At 38.8% G+C, this 18,695-nt stretch overlaps 1 protein-coding gene across 1 annotated transcript in view; it reads left to right on the top strand.

Moving 5' to 3' along the window:
- The window catches only part of ZSWIM6 (zinc finger SWIM-type containing 6), a 108,380-nt gene that overhangs the window by 81,115 nt on the left and 8,570 nt on the right, over positions 1–18,695 (top strand). The window contains exons 5-10 of the mRNA XM_036403508.1: positions 3,964–4,143; positions 5,678–5,854; positions 6,148–6,294; positions 9,074–9,220; positions 11,372–11,632; positions 15,500–15,635. Coding sequence (XP_036259401.1) covers positions 3,964–4,143; positions 5,678–5,854; positions 6,148–6,294; positions 9,074–9,220; positions 11,372–11,632; positions 15,500–15,635 — 1,048 coding nt within the window. The remainder of the gene's footprint in view (positions 1–3,963; positions 4,144–5,677; positions 5,855–6,147; positions 6,295–9,073; positions 9,221–11,371; positions 11,633–15,499; positions 15,636–18,695) is intronic.

The raw sequence follows: 18,695 nt of genomic DNA on the forward strand, positions 1-18,695 counted from the left end.
ATGAGGAAATGCTGACCCAAGCTCAGCTGTACAGCAGCCCTGACAAAGATAGCATGGTGTGTTTTGGAAAAGCAGAGTGTAATCAAATGGATGAACAGAACAGTATGCTGGGTCCTCAGTATAGCTTCACGGATACGTGTGTACACAGGATGTGTAGTTATCCTACTGTTCTATACTACATCTACTTTTACAGTGACTTAATGCTCTTAACATTTTTCAGTTTGTGTATTTAAATCCCGATCAATGTAAATGCATGCTGTCCCCTAAGTTCAAAGATATGGATGTCTCCAGAGAAACGTAAAAGCCCTGATATTCCTTGTATGTACAAGGAAGGCCTGCATGTAAATTTTTCCTTTTTTTTTTGGTTGTGTGATCAACACTAAAGATGAAGGATCATTATGCATTTTCAAAAGGAGGTCTGTCTGAACCAAAGGTCTGTTTTGGCAAAGCTGCCTTTTTTCAGGTCAAGAGATTAGTGTTGAATCAAAATAGGCAATTCCTCACTGCAATGTGACAGCTCTAATACCCTTTCTCTTGTGAAATAAGCAACAAATTGCAGTTGCAACATGGCGTATTTTCCAAGTATTTTCTGGGGAAAACTTCTTGTATATTGAATTGTGTTTGTTTTGGCACTGTGCTGTGGGGAGTTTTGTACTGAAAAGACGTAGGATAGAGTCCAGAAACTTAAACAAGAACTTCAGTTGTGTTCTAATAGCATGCAGTTTGGGGTGGGGGGAAGATGGGTCAGCATTCTGAGAACCAGTATGGAAAAAAATCTGGGGAAAAGGAGATAGGAATGAGAGAGAGCTGTGTTAGAGAGAAAGACAGTCTGTAAACACAAATACTTTCTCTGGGGTTTTGGTGTCTCTTTTTAAAAAGTATTATTTAATGAGACTTTTGTTCATATTGTAGTTTGCAGTGGTGAAATCATTAAATGTAATCAAACATGTAAACTTAAGAATGGTAGGAATGTATTTTGGAATGTGTTCCAGTTTCTTTGGAGCATGAACTGTTGCCATCAGCAGTTTTTAGGCTGAAGTCACTAGAAATTGATTCCGATACCTTTCTTGCAGATTATGAGTACCTGTCCTTCATTTTGTCCATAGGCCATTTCTGAGTAAGGGGTGAACATGATCAGCAGTTTCCCCAAATGGGAACCATCAGGCAGAAATAGAAACTCTCTTGTTTGAGACTAGGGTACACCTTCAGGTTGGTGTTGACATTTCAGGGCTAGTTCAAGAGGGCTTCCACTGAGCAGCATCAGAGTCAAATAACAATATCCTCCTCCAGGCTCCTGTCACTCGACATATGATAAAGTCTGGGCACAAGTGAACATTTTCCTCAGATTCTTCAGCGTGGGGAGCAGGGCGGGAATCAGTGAATTGAAACAGCCAGAATGGAGCACATGTCAGGGGAGGGGGAAGGTGTTTAGGGAGCAGAAGTAGGAAGAGATATGAATAGAGGTAAATGCATACACTTGGGGCAGGGATGGAGAGAGGAGAGAAGGAAAAAAAATACACCAAAACAAATCTCACTAAAACCCAAACTAACCAAAAAAATCCTAGAAATCCAAATAGATTGAAGAGTCAGGGGTCAGTGGCATTATGCATCCTTCTTCCAGGTGGTACACTTCGTAGCGCTACAGGAGCTCTTTCTGTTCCCTTTTTTTCTTATGAGTTTTGTCTCATAGTCCTCTTCCTGCAGGGAATCAACAGCCATCAAAGCTGTTTGAGATCTCACGTGTTGCATGCAGCTTTTTCTGAAGTCATAGGGAGCAGGGTGCAGTTGTGAGTTCTATTGAAATTTTAAGTGGGTTGTGAGGAGTTTATTGGAAATACACTCATTCTTTACATGAAAATTGCCTGAGTTTCAGAGACGATGACTACTAACAAGCGTAACTGCTAGGCTTGACATAGTTTCCCACATGAAACTACAGACATTTTTGAAGAATGTTAGTACTTTGGGTTATCTTGCCCTCTCCTTACAGATGTACCACATGTGTTGTGCAGCTTCCTTAGGAGGGTGGTGAATTGTCTTGCCTCTAGGGGTGTTCCTCAGATGTAGAGGAAAAAAAAGGCCACTTATTCTGTAGGGGTATGATGCAGCACAGTAGTGTGTGTTCTGCCTTGATGGATGATTGAAATACTTACTGAGTGGGTTTAAGATATTCCACATTGCTATTGCTTCAGTCTGACTACACTGGAAATCTGGTTACAAAGTATTACATTGGTGGGTTTTTGGGGGTTTTTTGCTTGGTTTTTTTTTTGTTGTTTTATTTTTGGGGGATTTTTGTTTTTGGGGGGGTTTGTGTTGGCTTGTTTTGTTTTGTTTTGTTTTTATTAGATACTGAGAGGTACAGTGTTACACCTTCAAGTGATACTTGATTTTGAAAATAACTAAGCAAGCCCACAACTGTTCTCTCCAAGGCTTTCCATTGTGCTGCATCTTGTGTTTTGTTTTGCAGATAGCAAGAAATGCATACATTCTGTCTTGGGCAGTACTGAATGATTGATGCTTAATAATAAGAACCAGTTGTAATTTGACTCCTTTTGGAGAGTGAAGTGTACTGGCAAGTGTGTTTAAAGAAATAATATGTTAAAATAAGAAAGTAAGTTTTTAAAAGTGGTATTGACCTTATTCACACACATGGCAGGTTTCAGGCACTTCCTGAACCCAGAACACTTGCTCTACTCTAATCCACTGTGCAGTAGTAAACTGCAGTAGTTTAGTATCTCTCTGGTGTTCTGAATAGTAACATATTGTATTTTGTTTTGGTTTTCATATTTTTTTTATATTGCTTCCCCTAATATGTTAGTGTCGAATTGCAGGAGACTTAACCTTAAGAATCATGCTGTATTTCCATTGGTTTCTGTGCTGTGGCCTACCTGAGTTACTTTAGAAATGAATGTGATGCAATGCCCTGTGCCATGGGTATCAATTTTGCATTTTTAGTTAGTAAAAGGATCCCAGAATGGGAGCCATTTATTATCCTAGAAGAACCAGCTGCATTTTTATTCTTAGGCTTTTTTTCCAGCCTATCATGAACATTGTATAGTCTAAGCATTTTCTTATGATCTCTTTTAGTGTATAAGGCACATCCTTAATGAGCAAATGAACTGTTGCTAAACAGTACTTTCAGATGTCTTCATGCTTCTGTTAAAGTTCAAGCTGGTGAAGGGACAGCTGATTTAGAGAAAAACCTTTCCATTTGAAAATTGCCTCTAGACATCCAGATGCATTTATGCCTGCTGTGCTAGATACAGTCTCAGGGAGCAGTTAGTGAAATGGTGGTATGTGATATGTCAGCACAAATTAGCCTTCCCTTAGAACTCCCTAAACAGAAAATGTAAAACAAATTTTCTAGAGTAACCAAATTACTGAAGTAATTGGTGTAAAAACATCTTATTCCTACCACACTGCACAAAACTAGTGTGTATTGGTTATCTGAGACCCAGATGCATTTGGGAATGAATTACATGAGTACTTCTGATGGGTTCTGAGTGTGAAAGTGTATGTTTGCAAGATGCTTGTCTTACTAATATGTGTCTTTGGTGTAACGTGAAGCTGAAGGATACATAGTTCTCATTAATATAAAACAACATTCACTTCTGATACAAGAATTAGAAGAAAAACTTGGTTAATGTAACTTCTGTTTTATCTTTTTGCCTTTGACTGATGTTCCTTCCTGTCTGATGAGCCATTCACTGGGAACTCTGGATTTCTAATATAAAAGGCCTACTGATTAATGCCTTTTAATTGAGAAGGCTGGCTTGGAACTATCTTTCAGCTGCTTCAGATTGGCCATGCCAGCCCAAGTTCCTGTGTCAGGTATTAAGCATAGCTGGGAAGCAAGCAGAGTAGCCTTTGAGTGGAGAAAAAATCTATGCTGTAGAAGTTTGCAATTAGTCATTGGCTGCTGCATTTTTAATAGAAAACATAATTTAGCAATTTTTTTAAAATCAGGTGCTCTGTGGATGTGTATAGTCTTAAATCCCCACTGCAAGTTGGAGCAGAAGTCCAGTTGGCTAAAACAGCTGAAAAAATGGAACAGTGTGGATGTTTGTCCCTGGGAAGATGGAAACCATGGAAACGAGCTGCCCAATTTAACCAATGCTTTGCCTCAGGGTGCAAATGCTAACCAAGGTGAGCCTAAATGTATGCACTGACTGCAACATATAACTTCTATCTTGTACACTCTAGCCTTGGAGAATTCAGCCCTTTTTCCTGGTACAAGTAACTTTCTTGTTGAGGACTGACCAGTGAAAATCAGTTGTACTAATGCTGTCTTTGCAGAAGAACAAATATGTGGTTTTTGTTATACTGGGGCTGTAACACTTTCAGAGCAGGTATTGTGTTTTCTTAGGTCTTCTAACTCTTCATTTGGTGCTTCTAAATATTGTTGCATGAAAATTGGATGTCCTTCAAGTGTGCCATGTGAAAGCCTGGTGTTTTTTGCTTGACTATACTCATTCCTTCTGCTATTGGGGTTTTTATTTTGTTTGCAGTTAGAAAGCCTTGATAGCTGTTTAAAGAGGGATTTTTTTTTTAAACTACATGAAACTTGTATGTGGGAAACTGAAGCATTTGTCTGTAGGATGTGCTCTGTATGTGCCATCTGCATTACTAGGTGTGTGTGGAGGGTGCAGCTGCACTGCTGCCATCTTGGGGAGGTGTCTTTGTACTCTGTATCATGCTTTCTAATCTCAAGTGTGATTATCAATCTGACAGAAGTTTTGTACAGTCATCTTCAGACAAAGATGACTATTAATAACTAGGCAAAGTGCAGGGTGTTTTTTTAGGGTGTTTAAAACTGCTCATAGTCCTCAAACCATCAGTAATAATACATTCTGCATACAATTGCAATAAAATGATGATTAAATTTCTTGGTAGGTGTCAGATCTGCACTTAGTCGGGTTTATTGTTTTTTCATTTTCTTGGAAGATCACCTGTGAAGGAAAAAACTTGGTTCGTTATTAAATTTCACAGCTAGCCAGGAAGATAAGTTCTTTCAGCAAAAGACCCCTTAGGTATTTTGCTTGCTCATCATCTTCAGACCAACATGGACGTGCTGCTGATAGCTCTGACATGGCTTCTGAGCATTGATAGATGCAGTGCCGTGTTGCTAGAAAAATTTTGCCATCAGAAGATGTCCAGTGAGGATTATGTCAGCTCCATGGCTTCAGGACCTCACTTTATTAATAATATTTGTTTATGTTCATGACCAACAAAGTTACACAAGTGCTCAAAGTTAGCGTCACTTCTCAGAAAGAAAAACTACAAATCTTTGATGAATTTATCCCTCCTTTATTTTGGCAATTGTGGATCTAAGGAGAGACACTGGGGATGCTCGAGTGCCATATACATTCTAGTTTGTACTTGCTGTTGAATGTCCTTCACCTCCAACAGTTCTCTGTGTAGAGTCCTGTCTGCCATCACCTGTGCTGGTTTTTGTATCTCTCTCTGAATGCAAGATGAGTGGCACACACATTGTCAGAGCTCTTTGGTAATAATAGGATGTGAAATGTCATCTGCAGGCTGCTTGGTGGAGAAGAGGGCAAGGTAGACTGCCATTGGCTGGGGGTTGGTGAATAGGCAGAAGACAGGAAAACTGTGAATGACTGATTCATGTATGAATGAGTAAAGCTGATGCAGCTTTCTAAACCTGTGAAAATGACAGATTCATCGAACAGGCCACATCGGACAGTGTTTACTCGAGCCATTGAGGCGTGTGATCTGCACTGGCAGGACAGCCACTTACAGCACATTATCAGCAGTGACCTGTACACCAACTACTGTTACCATGACGACACTGAAAACTTGCTCTTTGACTCTCAGGGGTGGCCCCTCTGGCATGGTAAGTGGCTAAACCGGAAAGATGTTTCCATGACTTGGTGCTTTGTTCATTTTCTATGGCATTATTTTGAGGGGGGAGGTGGTGGGGAGATGGATGAAAAGCCTGGCAAAAAGAACAGAGGCTCCCTTGAAATGTTGGCTCAGAAGTAGTCCTTTAAGTCTCTCTTGCATAGTTTTAAAGACAAAACAAAACAAAAAAATTGAGACAAAAAAAGCCTTTTTGAGTAACCTAGAAAAACAGGCCATTGCATTTATGGAGGCATTGCTAATCTTCAGTTACTTCTTCTGTTTTAGAACATGTTCCTACAGCCTGCGCGAGGGTGGATGCATTACGATCTCATGGATACCCACGAGAAGCACTGCGGCTAGCAATAGCTATTGTTAATACACTAAGGAGGCAGCAGCAGAAACAGCTGGAAATGTTCCGGGCTCAGAAGAAAGGTAAATGTGGGGAAGAGGAGGGCAAAGGGTGTGCAAGTTGACAGTAACACGAGGAAGTTCACATGAGGAAACTGGTTTTGAAACCATAGCGAAAGAGATGGCAGTGGTAAATGTCACATTCTGGATGTCAGAGATTTTCTGTAAACTTTGTTGTGACTGTGCACGGCTCTTATCAGCTTCTCCAATATATACAGCATGATAGGGCCTTTATTCCTATCAGAGGTTTTGGTTACACAGTGAAAATAGTCACCTGGTTTACAGGGTCACTTTGCATTTGGCATGTCAGCTGGTTTTTTTTTTTCTCTGATCTATAATTTTGCTGAGCTTTATATTATGAAATGTAAGTCTAGAGGGTACAATGAGACAAAGTCTGAACTACAAAAATTCATCAGATCTGGCAGTGTGTTCCAAGAGAATCTCTTATAATGCTTAAAATTTTAGTTTCTCTGTAGAGAGGGGATTGAGTTTTTGTGTGGGCTTTTTTTTTGGTTGTTTGATTGGCTGGTTTTTTGTTTGTTTGTTTGGGCTTTTTTTTTTTCCTAATGCCGTTTTTTATAAAAGTATTTCACTGAGCACTACCATTGTTTTTTTTGAAGGGGTGTTCTCCTTCAGATGTAGTTTCTGTGGCATGTGATCCTTGCAACCCAAAATAATTCTGCTCTGAACCTTTGTAGTTTGAAGAGCCAGTGGATGAAGAGGGTGGTTTTGTGGTAGAAGAATGTATGTAGAAAAACTGGAATTACTTTCTCAGCTGCTACACTAATGCTTTCATTCAAATTTTATTTTAGATGTTCTCTGTTATTCTAAACTGTGTGTATCCTCATGCATTGTAGTCAGAAATACCAGTGTGAAATTATATGTGTAAATTTTTCAAGTGTGTGTTCAGGTGTTTTCCCAGAAATGAACATTTAGAAGATAATATATATGCACCTAGCTGATAAAAAATTTAGCTGCAGTTCCTATGTGCCTCTGTATTTTTTTTTCACACAGAAAAAAGGAGTAAGTGTTTTTTTTTAAATTTTCTTGTTGTTGTTGTTAAGAAGGGAGGTGTCTGTTTCAGTGTGTGTGTTCATACCACTAGCAGGTGTGAGAAATCTGTTGCAAGTGTGCTGGTAATAGTGCTCCTTTTCATTCCCAGTTGCTGGTGCAGCATGTAGACATTCAGTACCTCTATTACATTCCTTTCCTGTTTCTGTAGCTATCACCTAATACTCTATTATCATTTTAAAAAAGTACATGAAATGTGATTCATCCTGCCCTGAAACAAAGTAGTTTGCTGTTTCTGTGTTATTATGTGCTGCTTTTTTTATTTCTTAATTTCATGGGGAATTTTTTAAAGACACTTTTAATACCATAAAGTGTGCTGGTCTCTATAACCAGAAGCAAACTGTAGCTACAGCCCAACTTTAGGCTTTTTGTTCAGCAAACACCCCATGCTTCTGCCTGGCTTTTATGTGGCTGATCTGATGTCCATGGAACCCCTTGTGTGATTTTAAGTTAAATGTCTCTGACAAGACAATTGAAGCCTTTGGTTGGCATGACACAAGAGAAGCTCATAAGTAAGCACAACAGAATAAACAGAACAAAGTGAATCAGTAAGAAGTCACACTGATTAATCCTTCTTGGTAATATTCCTTACTTCTGCCTATTGTCTTTATTATTTGTTAGGTAATGGAATGATTTACACGGGTTTTTTCATATTACATACCAATGGATTCTTTAAAAAAACCTTTACCATCCTGACAGTGTATCTATGTTTCATTTTGTAGCCCCCACACATTTAAATAGCAGAAAGCAGGACTTAAAAATTTAATGCGTATGGTTACTCAGATAAATGATGCTTTGTGAACAAGAGAGAGTGAAGGGAGGTACAAGTTAATGTGTGACAGGCAGAGAAGCAGAGCAGCCATGATGTCTTGTATACAGTTTTTAGAGGGTAGTCAATAATGCATCTGATCTCTCGTCATTTACTTGTGTCTGTATGTCTGGGAGGAAGAAAGCTGGGAGTGTCAAAGGGAAGCTGTTGCCATATGATGTGAACTTGGGGAATAGCTAATACCTGTTACCACAATCACACTTCCTCCAATTCATTACACTTTGTGTTTTTTCTGTGCTCTGACCAAGTAAGAACTTGGGTATGGGCTACAGAAAAATACTGATGAAGGTATTTGTGGACTAAAATCTTAAAATGACCAAAAATGCACTTGATCCTATGAAAAGACAATTCTTTCTTGTATATCTCATTTAAACATTTGTTGGGGGTTTTTTTAAGTAACTGTCATCCTGAGTTTAGTGCAGAGAGAGAGAGGTGCTGTATAAGCTCATAATTTATTTTCATTTATTTTAGTTTCATCAGATTAACTTAAAAATGTAAAAAGGGTACTGTGTCTTTTTGAGTGAGCAAATTGTAAGTATTTTACCAAAAAAGTCCTTGTTGTAATTCTTCAAGCAGACATTTTCAGTAGAGTTCTAGTAGTATCAAGGAAGAGATTTCAAAAGACATTGCCATTGAAATTTTTGACCTATAATACACTTTGCTAGTGCTCAAAAAGTTTGGGTTCCATTCTTTCTCTTTTCTTATTCCTCATTTACATATTCACTAAGGGCAGTAAATTCACCCTGAAAGATACTATTTTCTCTTTCTATGCAGAAGCTACTGGAAATGCTTTGAATTCTGTATTGAGGGCATTTTAAGCAGTTTCACTTGTGTAACTGTTTTGATGGGCTTACATGAGCTCTCTTTCCCTCCCTCCCTTGTCTGTGTGTGTTTTTGCCACAGATCTTCTCCACAGGGGAGTAACCTCAATAACGAATCTTGAAGGCTGGGTGGGACACCCTTTGGACCCCATTGGCACCCTTTTTGGTAGCCTGATGGAAGCCTGCAGGGTGGATGATGACAGCTTCCATGGATTCTCCGATTTCACGGGTAAGACCAAGCAAATGCAGCAGTCTGGTACATTTCTTCGTTTACTGGAGGTATTTTTCTGTCTTGCCTTTTTGAATCAGTTTCAAAGTCACTGTTTCTGTAGTATAAGAACTCACATTTGCATACCTTAGTAAAACACAAGGGGAAGAAAATGTTTAAACTAAAAAAAGCACTTAAAAGTTACCAGTTACTCATTCTTGAAGAAAATGACATATTTCATGTTTGAAATAAAACCCAGTAAGACTTCATAGCAGCAGTCTTCTCCACATACATTGCACTGTCCTTGTTCTGAGAAATTGCAGGAAATCACAGGATCACAGAGTTGTCAAGTTTGGAAGGCACCTCTGGGGATCATCTACTCCACTTGGTCTGCTTGTAGCAGGGTCACCTAGAGCAGCACATTGCTCAGGTCTGTATCCATTTGGGTTTTGAATAACTTCAAGTATGAAGAAAGACTATACAACCTTCCAGGGCAACCTCCTGCAGTGTTCAACCACCCTCATAGTTAAAAACGTGTTTTCTTATGCTCAGATGGAATTTCCTGTATTTCAGTTTGTGCCCACTGCCTCTTGTCCTGTCACAGGATACCACTGAGAAGAGTCTGGCACTGTCTTCTTTACATTCTCCCATCAGATATTTATACATTTTGGTAAGATCCTCCTGAGCCCTCTTTTTTCCAGGCTAAATAATCCCAGCTCTCTCACTCTCATTATATGAGAGATGCTGCAGTCCCTTAATCATCTTTATGTTCCCACACTGGATCTCCTGCAGCATGCCCATGGGCTGGGGAGCCCACAGCTGGACACCGCATTCCAGATGTGGGTTCACTAGTGCTGAGCAAATGGGCAAGATCACCTACCTCAACCTGCTGGCAACACTCCTAAATATAGCCCTGGATGTTATTGGATTTCTTAGCTACAGTGTACATAATATTCCAAAACAGTGACAAAACACTTGAAATTGGTAACATATATAATCTATAAATGGTAGGAGTTGGAAAGTAGTGTTGCTATATCAATACATGATTCAAGACAGGGATAGGATATATACAGCTGTTTCAATTTCAGTAATTGTTCCCAAGGATTTTAACTGATTAATTCCTTATTTTCAGTCTCTTTCCACCTTTGGGGTAGCTTCTTAACACTAGTGTGGACAGAAACTGGATTCATTACTTTACCTGAAGCTCTTTTATGTACACATCCACAATCTTCTTGAGGCTTTGCCTCAGAACTCCTTTTACTCAATTAGATTTTCTTCAATAAATTTCTACTCTCTTACCTACCAGTTCTGGAAAAATGTTCAATTAAAAAATTTGGAAATCAGATTCTCTGCTGTTACTAAAAAACCAAAACAACCCCATGAAATAAAAATATTGTGTGCTGAAAAGTAACTTCCTTTTGTACACACATGTGCGATCTTCCAAGGTCATTCCTTACATCTGACAACTACAACTTTTTGTTCCCAAATTAGACTGTAAAATGCTACAAGCTGAAATAGCATTTCGTCATATGTTGTGTCTGTGAAGTGCCAGATGAATTGATAGCACTCTTTAAAACAGTTTATGGCTTGGCCTGTGTGGGATTTGCTTGTAATTGTTACTAAAAGTAGGACTTCTAATGTTAACAATATGCATTTTTATCATAAGCACAAGTGTAACAAATTAAAAGCCTGAAAAGAGTGCTAGCACAGAGAGCATATATTAAAGGTGAGGAGTTCCTGGGCCTATTGTATTTGCACAATTCTATTACCTTCAGCTGACATCTACATAGGTGTAAAAGCACTTTTCCCTTCCTCTTGCACATCAGGGCTTTAAGGAAATACAGAAATTGGTAGGGAAAGAAATTGGAATGGATCTTGCAATTTTGGCCTCATTAACACAAAGCTGGAGGAGCTGCCTTTTTTAAAATTGAAAACCTTTATTTTCACTTGAGTGAATTATTTAAAACCAAATTATTTTTGTGTATTTCTGCTATGTGGAATCAGATGACCTATTTTGGATTGGAGTGTTGTATTTTGAGACTAGCTAATAATTTAAATAATTCTGAAATAGTAATACTAACAGTGAAAGCCTTTGTGAATGTGGCACTGTAGGCAGATTATGGGTTAAAATGGTTTGCTGATGTGTTTTTCTTTTTGTGTCACCTCTTACAGAGAACCTGGGGCAATGCAAATCTCTGGAGTACCAGCACCTACCTGCACATAAGTTCCTAGAAGAAGGGGAATCTTACTTAACGCTGGCTGTGGAAGTAGCATTGATAGGGCTGGGACAGCAGCGAATAATGCCAGATGGCTTGTATGCACAAGAGAAGGTTTGTCGAAATGAGGAGCAGCTCATTTCTAAGCTACAAGAAATTGAATTGGATGATACTCTGGTGAAGATTTTTCGAAAACAAGCGGTCTTCCTATTAGAAGGTAGCTGAATATAGATGCTAACTGCTTCTCTAAACTGTCTGCACATATATAAGTACACAGAACTAGTGTTCCTTCAGCAAGTGCCTTACATGCTTCAGATGTTTTTTTTGCTTAGAACTCCATGAAAATTTTTATCAAGTCTCTTACAAGAATTGTCGTACTTTAGATATCATGTGACTGCAGAGATAAGGCGTATACTGACCTATAAACTTTTTATTTTAATTTTGAATACACTTTGTTCTTTACATTTGTGGCGAGTCATAATCTCAATAACCTGATTATACACTCCAGGCTAACTATTATATAGCACAGGCATCAGTTATCAACAGTTCCCAGAGAGCAAAATTCTAAGTATTCCTTGTATTCTGTGAAAGGAACTATATTGGCAGCTTTATAATGTATTAAGGTTTTGACACTGTGCCAAAGTAAAGAGCTCAGAAAATTCATGTATAATTGCTGAGGCAGAAATGCAACATTTTATTTGTGAAAATAAAGATTACTTGCCTTTGAAATTTATGCCATAGGTGGAAATTAAAGTATTTGGCTTCAGCTAATATTGCAGCTTCAGCTCTGGTCTTGTGTCTGAGTTATGACCATAACACACCATTTGTGTTTTGGAATTAGGCAGTGTTGAAATAACATCTGTTCATGGAAGTACTTTTGCCTTAACTTTGAAAAAGGCTTAACATGTAGCACTTAAGCATCATGTTCAGAGAGTGATGTCATGGGTTCCAAGATTGTCTTTCTGGTTTTTGTTCTTTTTGAATGGAAGAAAGAGCTTCTGGGGAAAAAATTAGCCAAACGCATAATCCAGGTTTTTGAAGTCTGGGTGGGACACCCAGATTTTGAGTGCATGCACATGGCTTGAAGGGGAGTGTGGTACTGCCCTAGGTGAGTTGAGAGATGTCTGCACAACAGTCAGGTTTTCCTCTGTTTTTGTGACACATTAGTCTTTTAAAATGTTGTCTTTTATGGAAGAGGTACAGTATGTTGCTTAGGGTTCCCAGCTTTAAGTGACTTTTTGCCTAGATTTGAAGCTGCAGAGAAGCTGCAGCACATGGAAAGTTTCCATCATGGTATGTCTGTACTGCTGCTTTAGACAAGAAAAGCTACTGTCTTGATCTAGCTATTAGCATGCAGGATTCCTCTGCATTATAAAATCAGTTTGCCGCATCTGTTTACTGGTAAGGATGCTTTATGAGGGAAAGGCAAGATTTCTCTGACATACTCTCCGACAATTCAGTTTACTGCTTTGATCACTGAAATTCTTTTAATGTTTTCTTAGAGTAGTAAAGAATAGTAGAGTAGTAGAGTAGTAAAGAATAAAACTGCCTAAAAAATTGCCATTGTGAGCAATGTGCAGCAGTTGTCTTGCATTAGTGTGTGATGAGAAATATGGCTTTTCTGCCATAGTTTCAGTGTGTTCCACATTAGGCAGGAACTGCCAGTTTACATGGAGGAAAAGCTGTGCAGTGATTTAAGGTGTTGATCATACCAATTGTGAGTTTTTAGTTCAAATTCGGTAGATACAATAAAGAAAACTTAATCCATTATTAAGCTGATTTCTATGCAGTTAATGCAGATTAATGCGTGCTGTGTGTAGCTACCATTTGAGTGTGTGGGAAAGCAGAACATAAGACTGTTTTGCAAGAACTGTTCTGATTTTTTGCTTGACTGCTAAGTTAATGGCAAAATATATTTTCATATAAATGCTTTGTCATGTGTTCTTTGTGTCCTGACTGAGTTTCTGACTGGACCACCAACTGGCAAACATACATGAAATTGCTTCTTTCATTCAAACAATGCCAGCTAGATTTGAATAGTTTTCAACTTCATTTCAAATGGTTATGAGACACACTGTCACTTACTAAATCTTCTTTGACATTTCCTTTGCAATCAGCCTTATTCTTTAGAAATGCCCACATACGGAGCTCAGAATTTTTTCATGCCTAGTGAATTCTATCCTTGTATGCTGTGCTAAGGTAGCAGTCAAAAATATTGCTGAAACAAAAGTGCACCCACACAGCTCCATCCATCCATCCATCCATCCATCCATCCATCCATCCATCCATCCATCCATCCATCCATCCATCCATCCATCCATCCATCCCTCCATCCCTCCATCCATCCTTTCAAGTGTGATGAGTTGGAGTCTTAGTAGAAGTAGTAGTAGGTTCTGGAACTGCTGAGTGCTATCTATGCAATAATTGTCCTGTAATGTTTAATACAAGATTCTTATTCTGTATCTTGCTGCATTTAAAGCCTGAACCTCTTGTCACTGAAGTCAGAAACTGTTTGACATAGTTTTCCTCTTAACAGGAATAACAGTCTTAAGTGTGCAGAAAAAATGTAGAAATAGGATTCATATGCGCTGTGAACATTTGAAACTCAGCAAGTAAATAGTTGCTTTTAATCTTTTAATTTTGTTGTTGTCTATCATGATGCTGCTCTTATCAAATTGAAATCTACACCTTACTGAGAGAGAAAAATCCATTGCCCCAATAATAGGGATAGTTTTCACATAAATAAAATAGAATTTTTTAAATCATGTGGGTATACTGGACTAACAGCCAGCTTTGGTGCATAATCTGACCTTTTGTTCATCATCATAGAATTGTTCAGTTTGGAAAAGACTAATAGTATTGTTGAGTCCAGCCATTAAGTCAGCCACCACTATCTTCACTACTAAACCCTGTTCCTAAGTTACAAATTCACACTTAATTTGAACACTTTCAGTGATGGTGGTTCCACCACTGCCCTGGGCAGCCTATTCCAGTGCCTGACCATCCTTTCAGTTAAGAAGTTTTTCCTGATATCCAGTCTAAACCTTGTCTGGCACAATCTGAAGCCATTTCCTTTTATTGTGTCTCTGGTTGTCAGAGGCTTTTCAGGCAGGGATAGAGAATCATAAGGTCTCTCCTGAGCCTCCTTTTTTCCAGGAGTAATACCCCAAGCTCCCCCAGCTGCTTCACAGGACTTGTGCTGCACACCCTGTCCTAGCTCCATTATCCTTCTCTGGACTCTCTCCAGCTCCTCAGTGTCTTTCTTGGAGTGATGGACTAGAGCTGGACACAACACTCAAGGTGTGGCCTCAGCAGTGCCCAGCACAGGGGGACAATCCCTGCCCTGGCCCTGCTGATCCAAGCCAGAGTGCCATTTGCCTTCTTGGCCACCTGAGTACACCTTGGCTCATGTCACTAGCACCCTGAGCGGCTTTCCAGTTACTCTGTTCCCAGCCTGTGGAGCTGCCTGGGGTTATTGTGACCCAAGGGTGGGACCTGGGACTTGAGTCATGACTGCATTCAGACCAAAGGGTTATTTAAGTGCCAGTGTCAGGTCAGATGTTTGAGGAATCAGGTACTGCTGTGGTGATTCGTCATGTAATTTCAATTAAAGATACACATTTTTCTGTGGTCATCATTCTTTTTTTCCTGGTGAATTTGTGATGAAGCAGTGGCACATTGACAGGATGCATGGGTATTGATGTGCATAATATAACTGTGTGGAGGCAGAGCTAGGATTATGACTTTCTACTTTTGCATACCAGGCTTACTGAGTGAGTCCCATGAAGTACTGTAATCATTCTGTCATTTGTATAAGCACTGGCAGTGTGCTTAGTATTATACAATTTGAAGTGTGTCTTGTTTTCCTAAATAATACGCGGTATTTAATATAACTGTAACACATTGTGTATATATGATGTGTTACCTGTTTCACTGAAAATACCAATGTAATTTCACCTTTTGTGCAGTAGGCTATGTCTTTGAATAGCACTTCTAGCTGAAGGTGTACTGAATGCTTTTAAAGGTTCAGAAATTGGGGTCTAGCAGTTTGTAAAGACTGACATTCTGTTTCTCTTTCCTGCAGGTGGACCATACAGTGGCTTAGGTGAAGTCATCCATCGAGAGAGTGTTCCAATGCACACATTTGCCAAGTATCTCTTCACCTCTCTCCTACCTCATGATGCTGAATTGGCATACAAAACTGCACTGAGAGCCATGCGGTACGTATTCATGAGTTACCTGAAAAGAGCACAAGTAGAAGATGTGGAAAGGGGGAAAAGCTTTGGTAATCAAGACCTAGTCTCTTTTCCTAAAATATACATTCTTCCATTCAAGGAATCAAGGAGGTACTGTTTTGGTTCTGTCATCCATAAAAGTAAATGGTATTTGTAGTAACTATATTATAATAATTTTTAAATGTCCAATTAGTGTTTATTTATACTTCTAAAACAGGATTTTCTGTTTCAGATACTTCTAGAATCCCACACCTGGGGCACAAGATTTTGTGTTATAAAGCCACTTTAGCATATCAGTTCTCCCACCCATGTGGTTGTGTGTGTGTGATGATATTGGTAATGAAATAAGGAAAGAGGTATTTTACCATAAGTCTTAGGGTTGTTTGCTGCTAAGTCTGCTCAGCAGGACAATTTGTTTCACTCACCTTCTTCATAAATTGACTCTCAACAATAGATTTGAGTGGTCTGGTCAGAGCTTTTGCATTGTTTAGTGCTTCATAACATCTTAACCTCTTCTGGGTGAATGTTGGGATCTAAATAGAGTAAGTCCAATGACAGCAAAATGTCTGGTGTGCATCCCATTTGTCTTCAGTAATCAGGAAAAAAATGTTTCTCAGGCAGTGTTCAGTGTGTGCTGATTGGTAATGATATGTAAGAAAAGACTTCTGAATAGGTTTTCAGGGGCCTAAATGATCATAGATAAAACTGTTGTCCACATAGAGTTCAGGGAAGAAAGTGGTCCCATCTGAATGTCTGCTCACTATCAAGAACCTAGTGGTTGGTGGTTGGCAAAGAATAGCCACAACTGAACATGGAAAGTGGTCAAGTCTTAGATTATATAAAAGAAAAAAATGTTGAGTTTTCCTGGTCATTATCACCAAGCATGATTGCACAGTGATTGAAGGATGTCCTATCCACATGAAGAGTATTTAGCTTCATCAAACAGGTTGTGTCTGTATGGTTTGGAGGTGTTTATTCTGGAGCTACTCTCTCCAAAAAGCTAAACAGGGAGAAAATAATTCCTGTGTTCAAAGGACTAAATGGGAGGCCCTGCATAAAGCAAAATATAGCTGTCAGTTTAAGCCAAGGGTCTGCTTAGCTTGTTGGGTGTTCTTCTGCCTCCAAGAATGTCTAGTAATGGATGTTATGGGAAGACTCTAAAAAATGTGAAGAGTGACCATGCATACCTGCTGGTTACAGTTAGCATTTTAGGAAATAGATTGAGAAGACAAAAGTACATTACTGATGAACTATTGAGAACATTCAAATATGTGATCAGAAAGCTACCCTGTGCCACTTAGGTTTACTAGTCTTCTTTTATCTCAAGGTAAGTACATGAATTACTGATTATATCAGAACAGGAAGATAGTACAAAATTTGGTACGTGGGGGTTTTTGGTTGGTTTTGTTTTGTTTCATTGTTGTTTCTTTGGTTGGTTTGGTTGTGTTTGGTGTGATTTTGTTTTTTTTTTTTTTTAAGGAAAAAAGTTAATAATTTTGTAAAACATACTTGTTGTGTATTTACTTTCAGTTACTACCTTAAAGTACAGCAGGTAGTTTGTATGGATTTTTACTCCTTAAACTAAGCTATTGAAGTGATCCTCCAAGGCTGAAGTAGTCATCCATCAGCAGCTTCCTGACTTCCTCAGTGAACATGGAGTCAATATGCAGTTTCATTTGAACAAGGATTTGCCCAGAAACCAGTCATAACTGAAAAATTCTTTTTGGAAGTTTCCTTTCTCAACTAGAAAAACAAACAAGACACTGAAAGATCCAAATGATGAAATCTCCTGTTAGTCTTGGGTAGCTCCAGCCCTCATTTGCTTTAAAGCTGTCATCTCAACCAAAGAAATGACTTCTTAAATAGAAAGAATTGTATAAGAAAGAATTGTTGTTTTGTTTCCATCTGGTGAAATCACAGGAGACATCAGTGCAATCAGGGTTATTTTCCCTCCATAGCCATTTTTTCATCACTTAATAAGACAGATAAAGGTTCAGCCCTAGACAGTAATCTTTCTTTTTGCAGTTTGATATTTGGCACTCTTCAGAAATGTGGACTGCTATCTTTAACAGTGGTGGTGGCAGATTTAGGTGCTTTCTATTCCATGTCTGTCTGCATTCTTCTGCACTTCTTAAATTCTCCTGAAGAAGAATGATTATTCTTTCCATTCACACCAGAATGTTAGTTCAGTGATAAAGGACTCCCAATACAAACCAAATGAAAAAGTAATGTAATACCGCTTTGAGGAGACAAGAATAAAGCAAACATGAAGATTGAATGTCTGTCTCATGGCTGAGAAGTTGAATGGGTCAGAAGATAAAAACTTGGGCATCTTGTCTTCCATGGGAGGGAGGAAGTAGCTGTGGCAAGGACAGAAATCCCATGTGGAAGTTTGTAAAGGTGTTGCATGGAAATCTCTACAGCTGCTCATGCTTTTAGAAGTGAAGCATATTTAGTTTCTCACATTTATTAAAGAAATTAATTTCCCAAGACCCCAGGCAGTTGCTCTTCAGATAGAATTGTTCAGTGTCAGTCTGCATACAAGTCTACATGGGTCAATTACCCATGGCAGCTCAGGAGTATTTAACCTTCCTGTATTCAGAAATACCTGTTGCTGTTTAATTTTTTGAGTCCTATTTTAGTGTATGGAACTCTTAATATGAAATAAATGGAAACTGAGACCAGAAAGTCTTTTATGTATGCACCTCAGGTCTGCAAGGACAGGGTTGTGCAGTCCTTGATGGTCATTTCTATTTAGTTTTCTAAACTTGCAGGACTGAAACGCATGGAGCATAGCCTTGGAGAACATGGATCTGCAGTTGACTGCTCACTTGAATGTTTGGCTTAGTTTGGTTTGATCCTTTGTTAAGCCTGAATTTCAGCCAGGCTTTGGGACCCAGACTTTAATGGTGATGTTTATTCACAAGGTAGTTTTGCTAAAACCTAACTAAATAATTGATGTTTCAAAGGGAAAAAAAAGTTAAGAATGCTAAATCTACATGTGGTTTTCTGGTGTTCCCTAACCTTGCCAAAATTGTGTGAAAG

This window comes from Molothrus ater, chromosome Z, assembly GCF_012460135.2.
Source record: "Molothrus ater isolate BHLD 08-10-18 breed brown headed cowbird chromosome Z, BPBGC_Mater_1.1, whole genome shotgun sequence".
Lineage (NCBI taxonomy): Eukaryota > Metazoa > Chordata > Aves > Passeriformes > Icteridae > Molothrus > Molothrus ater.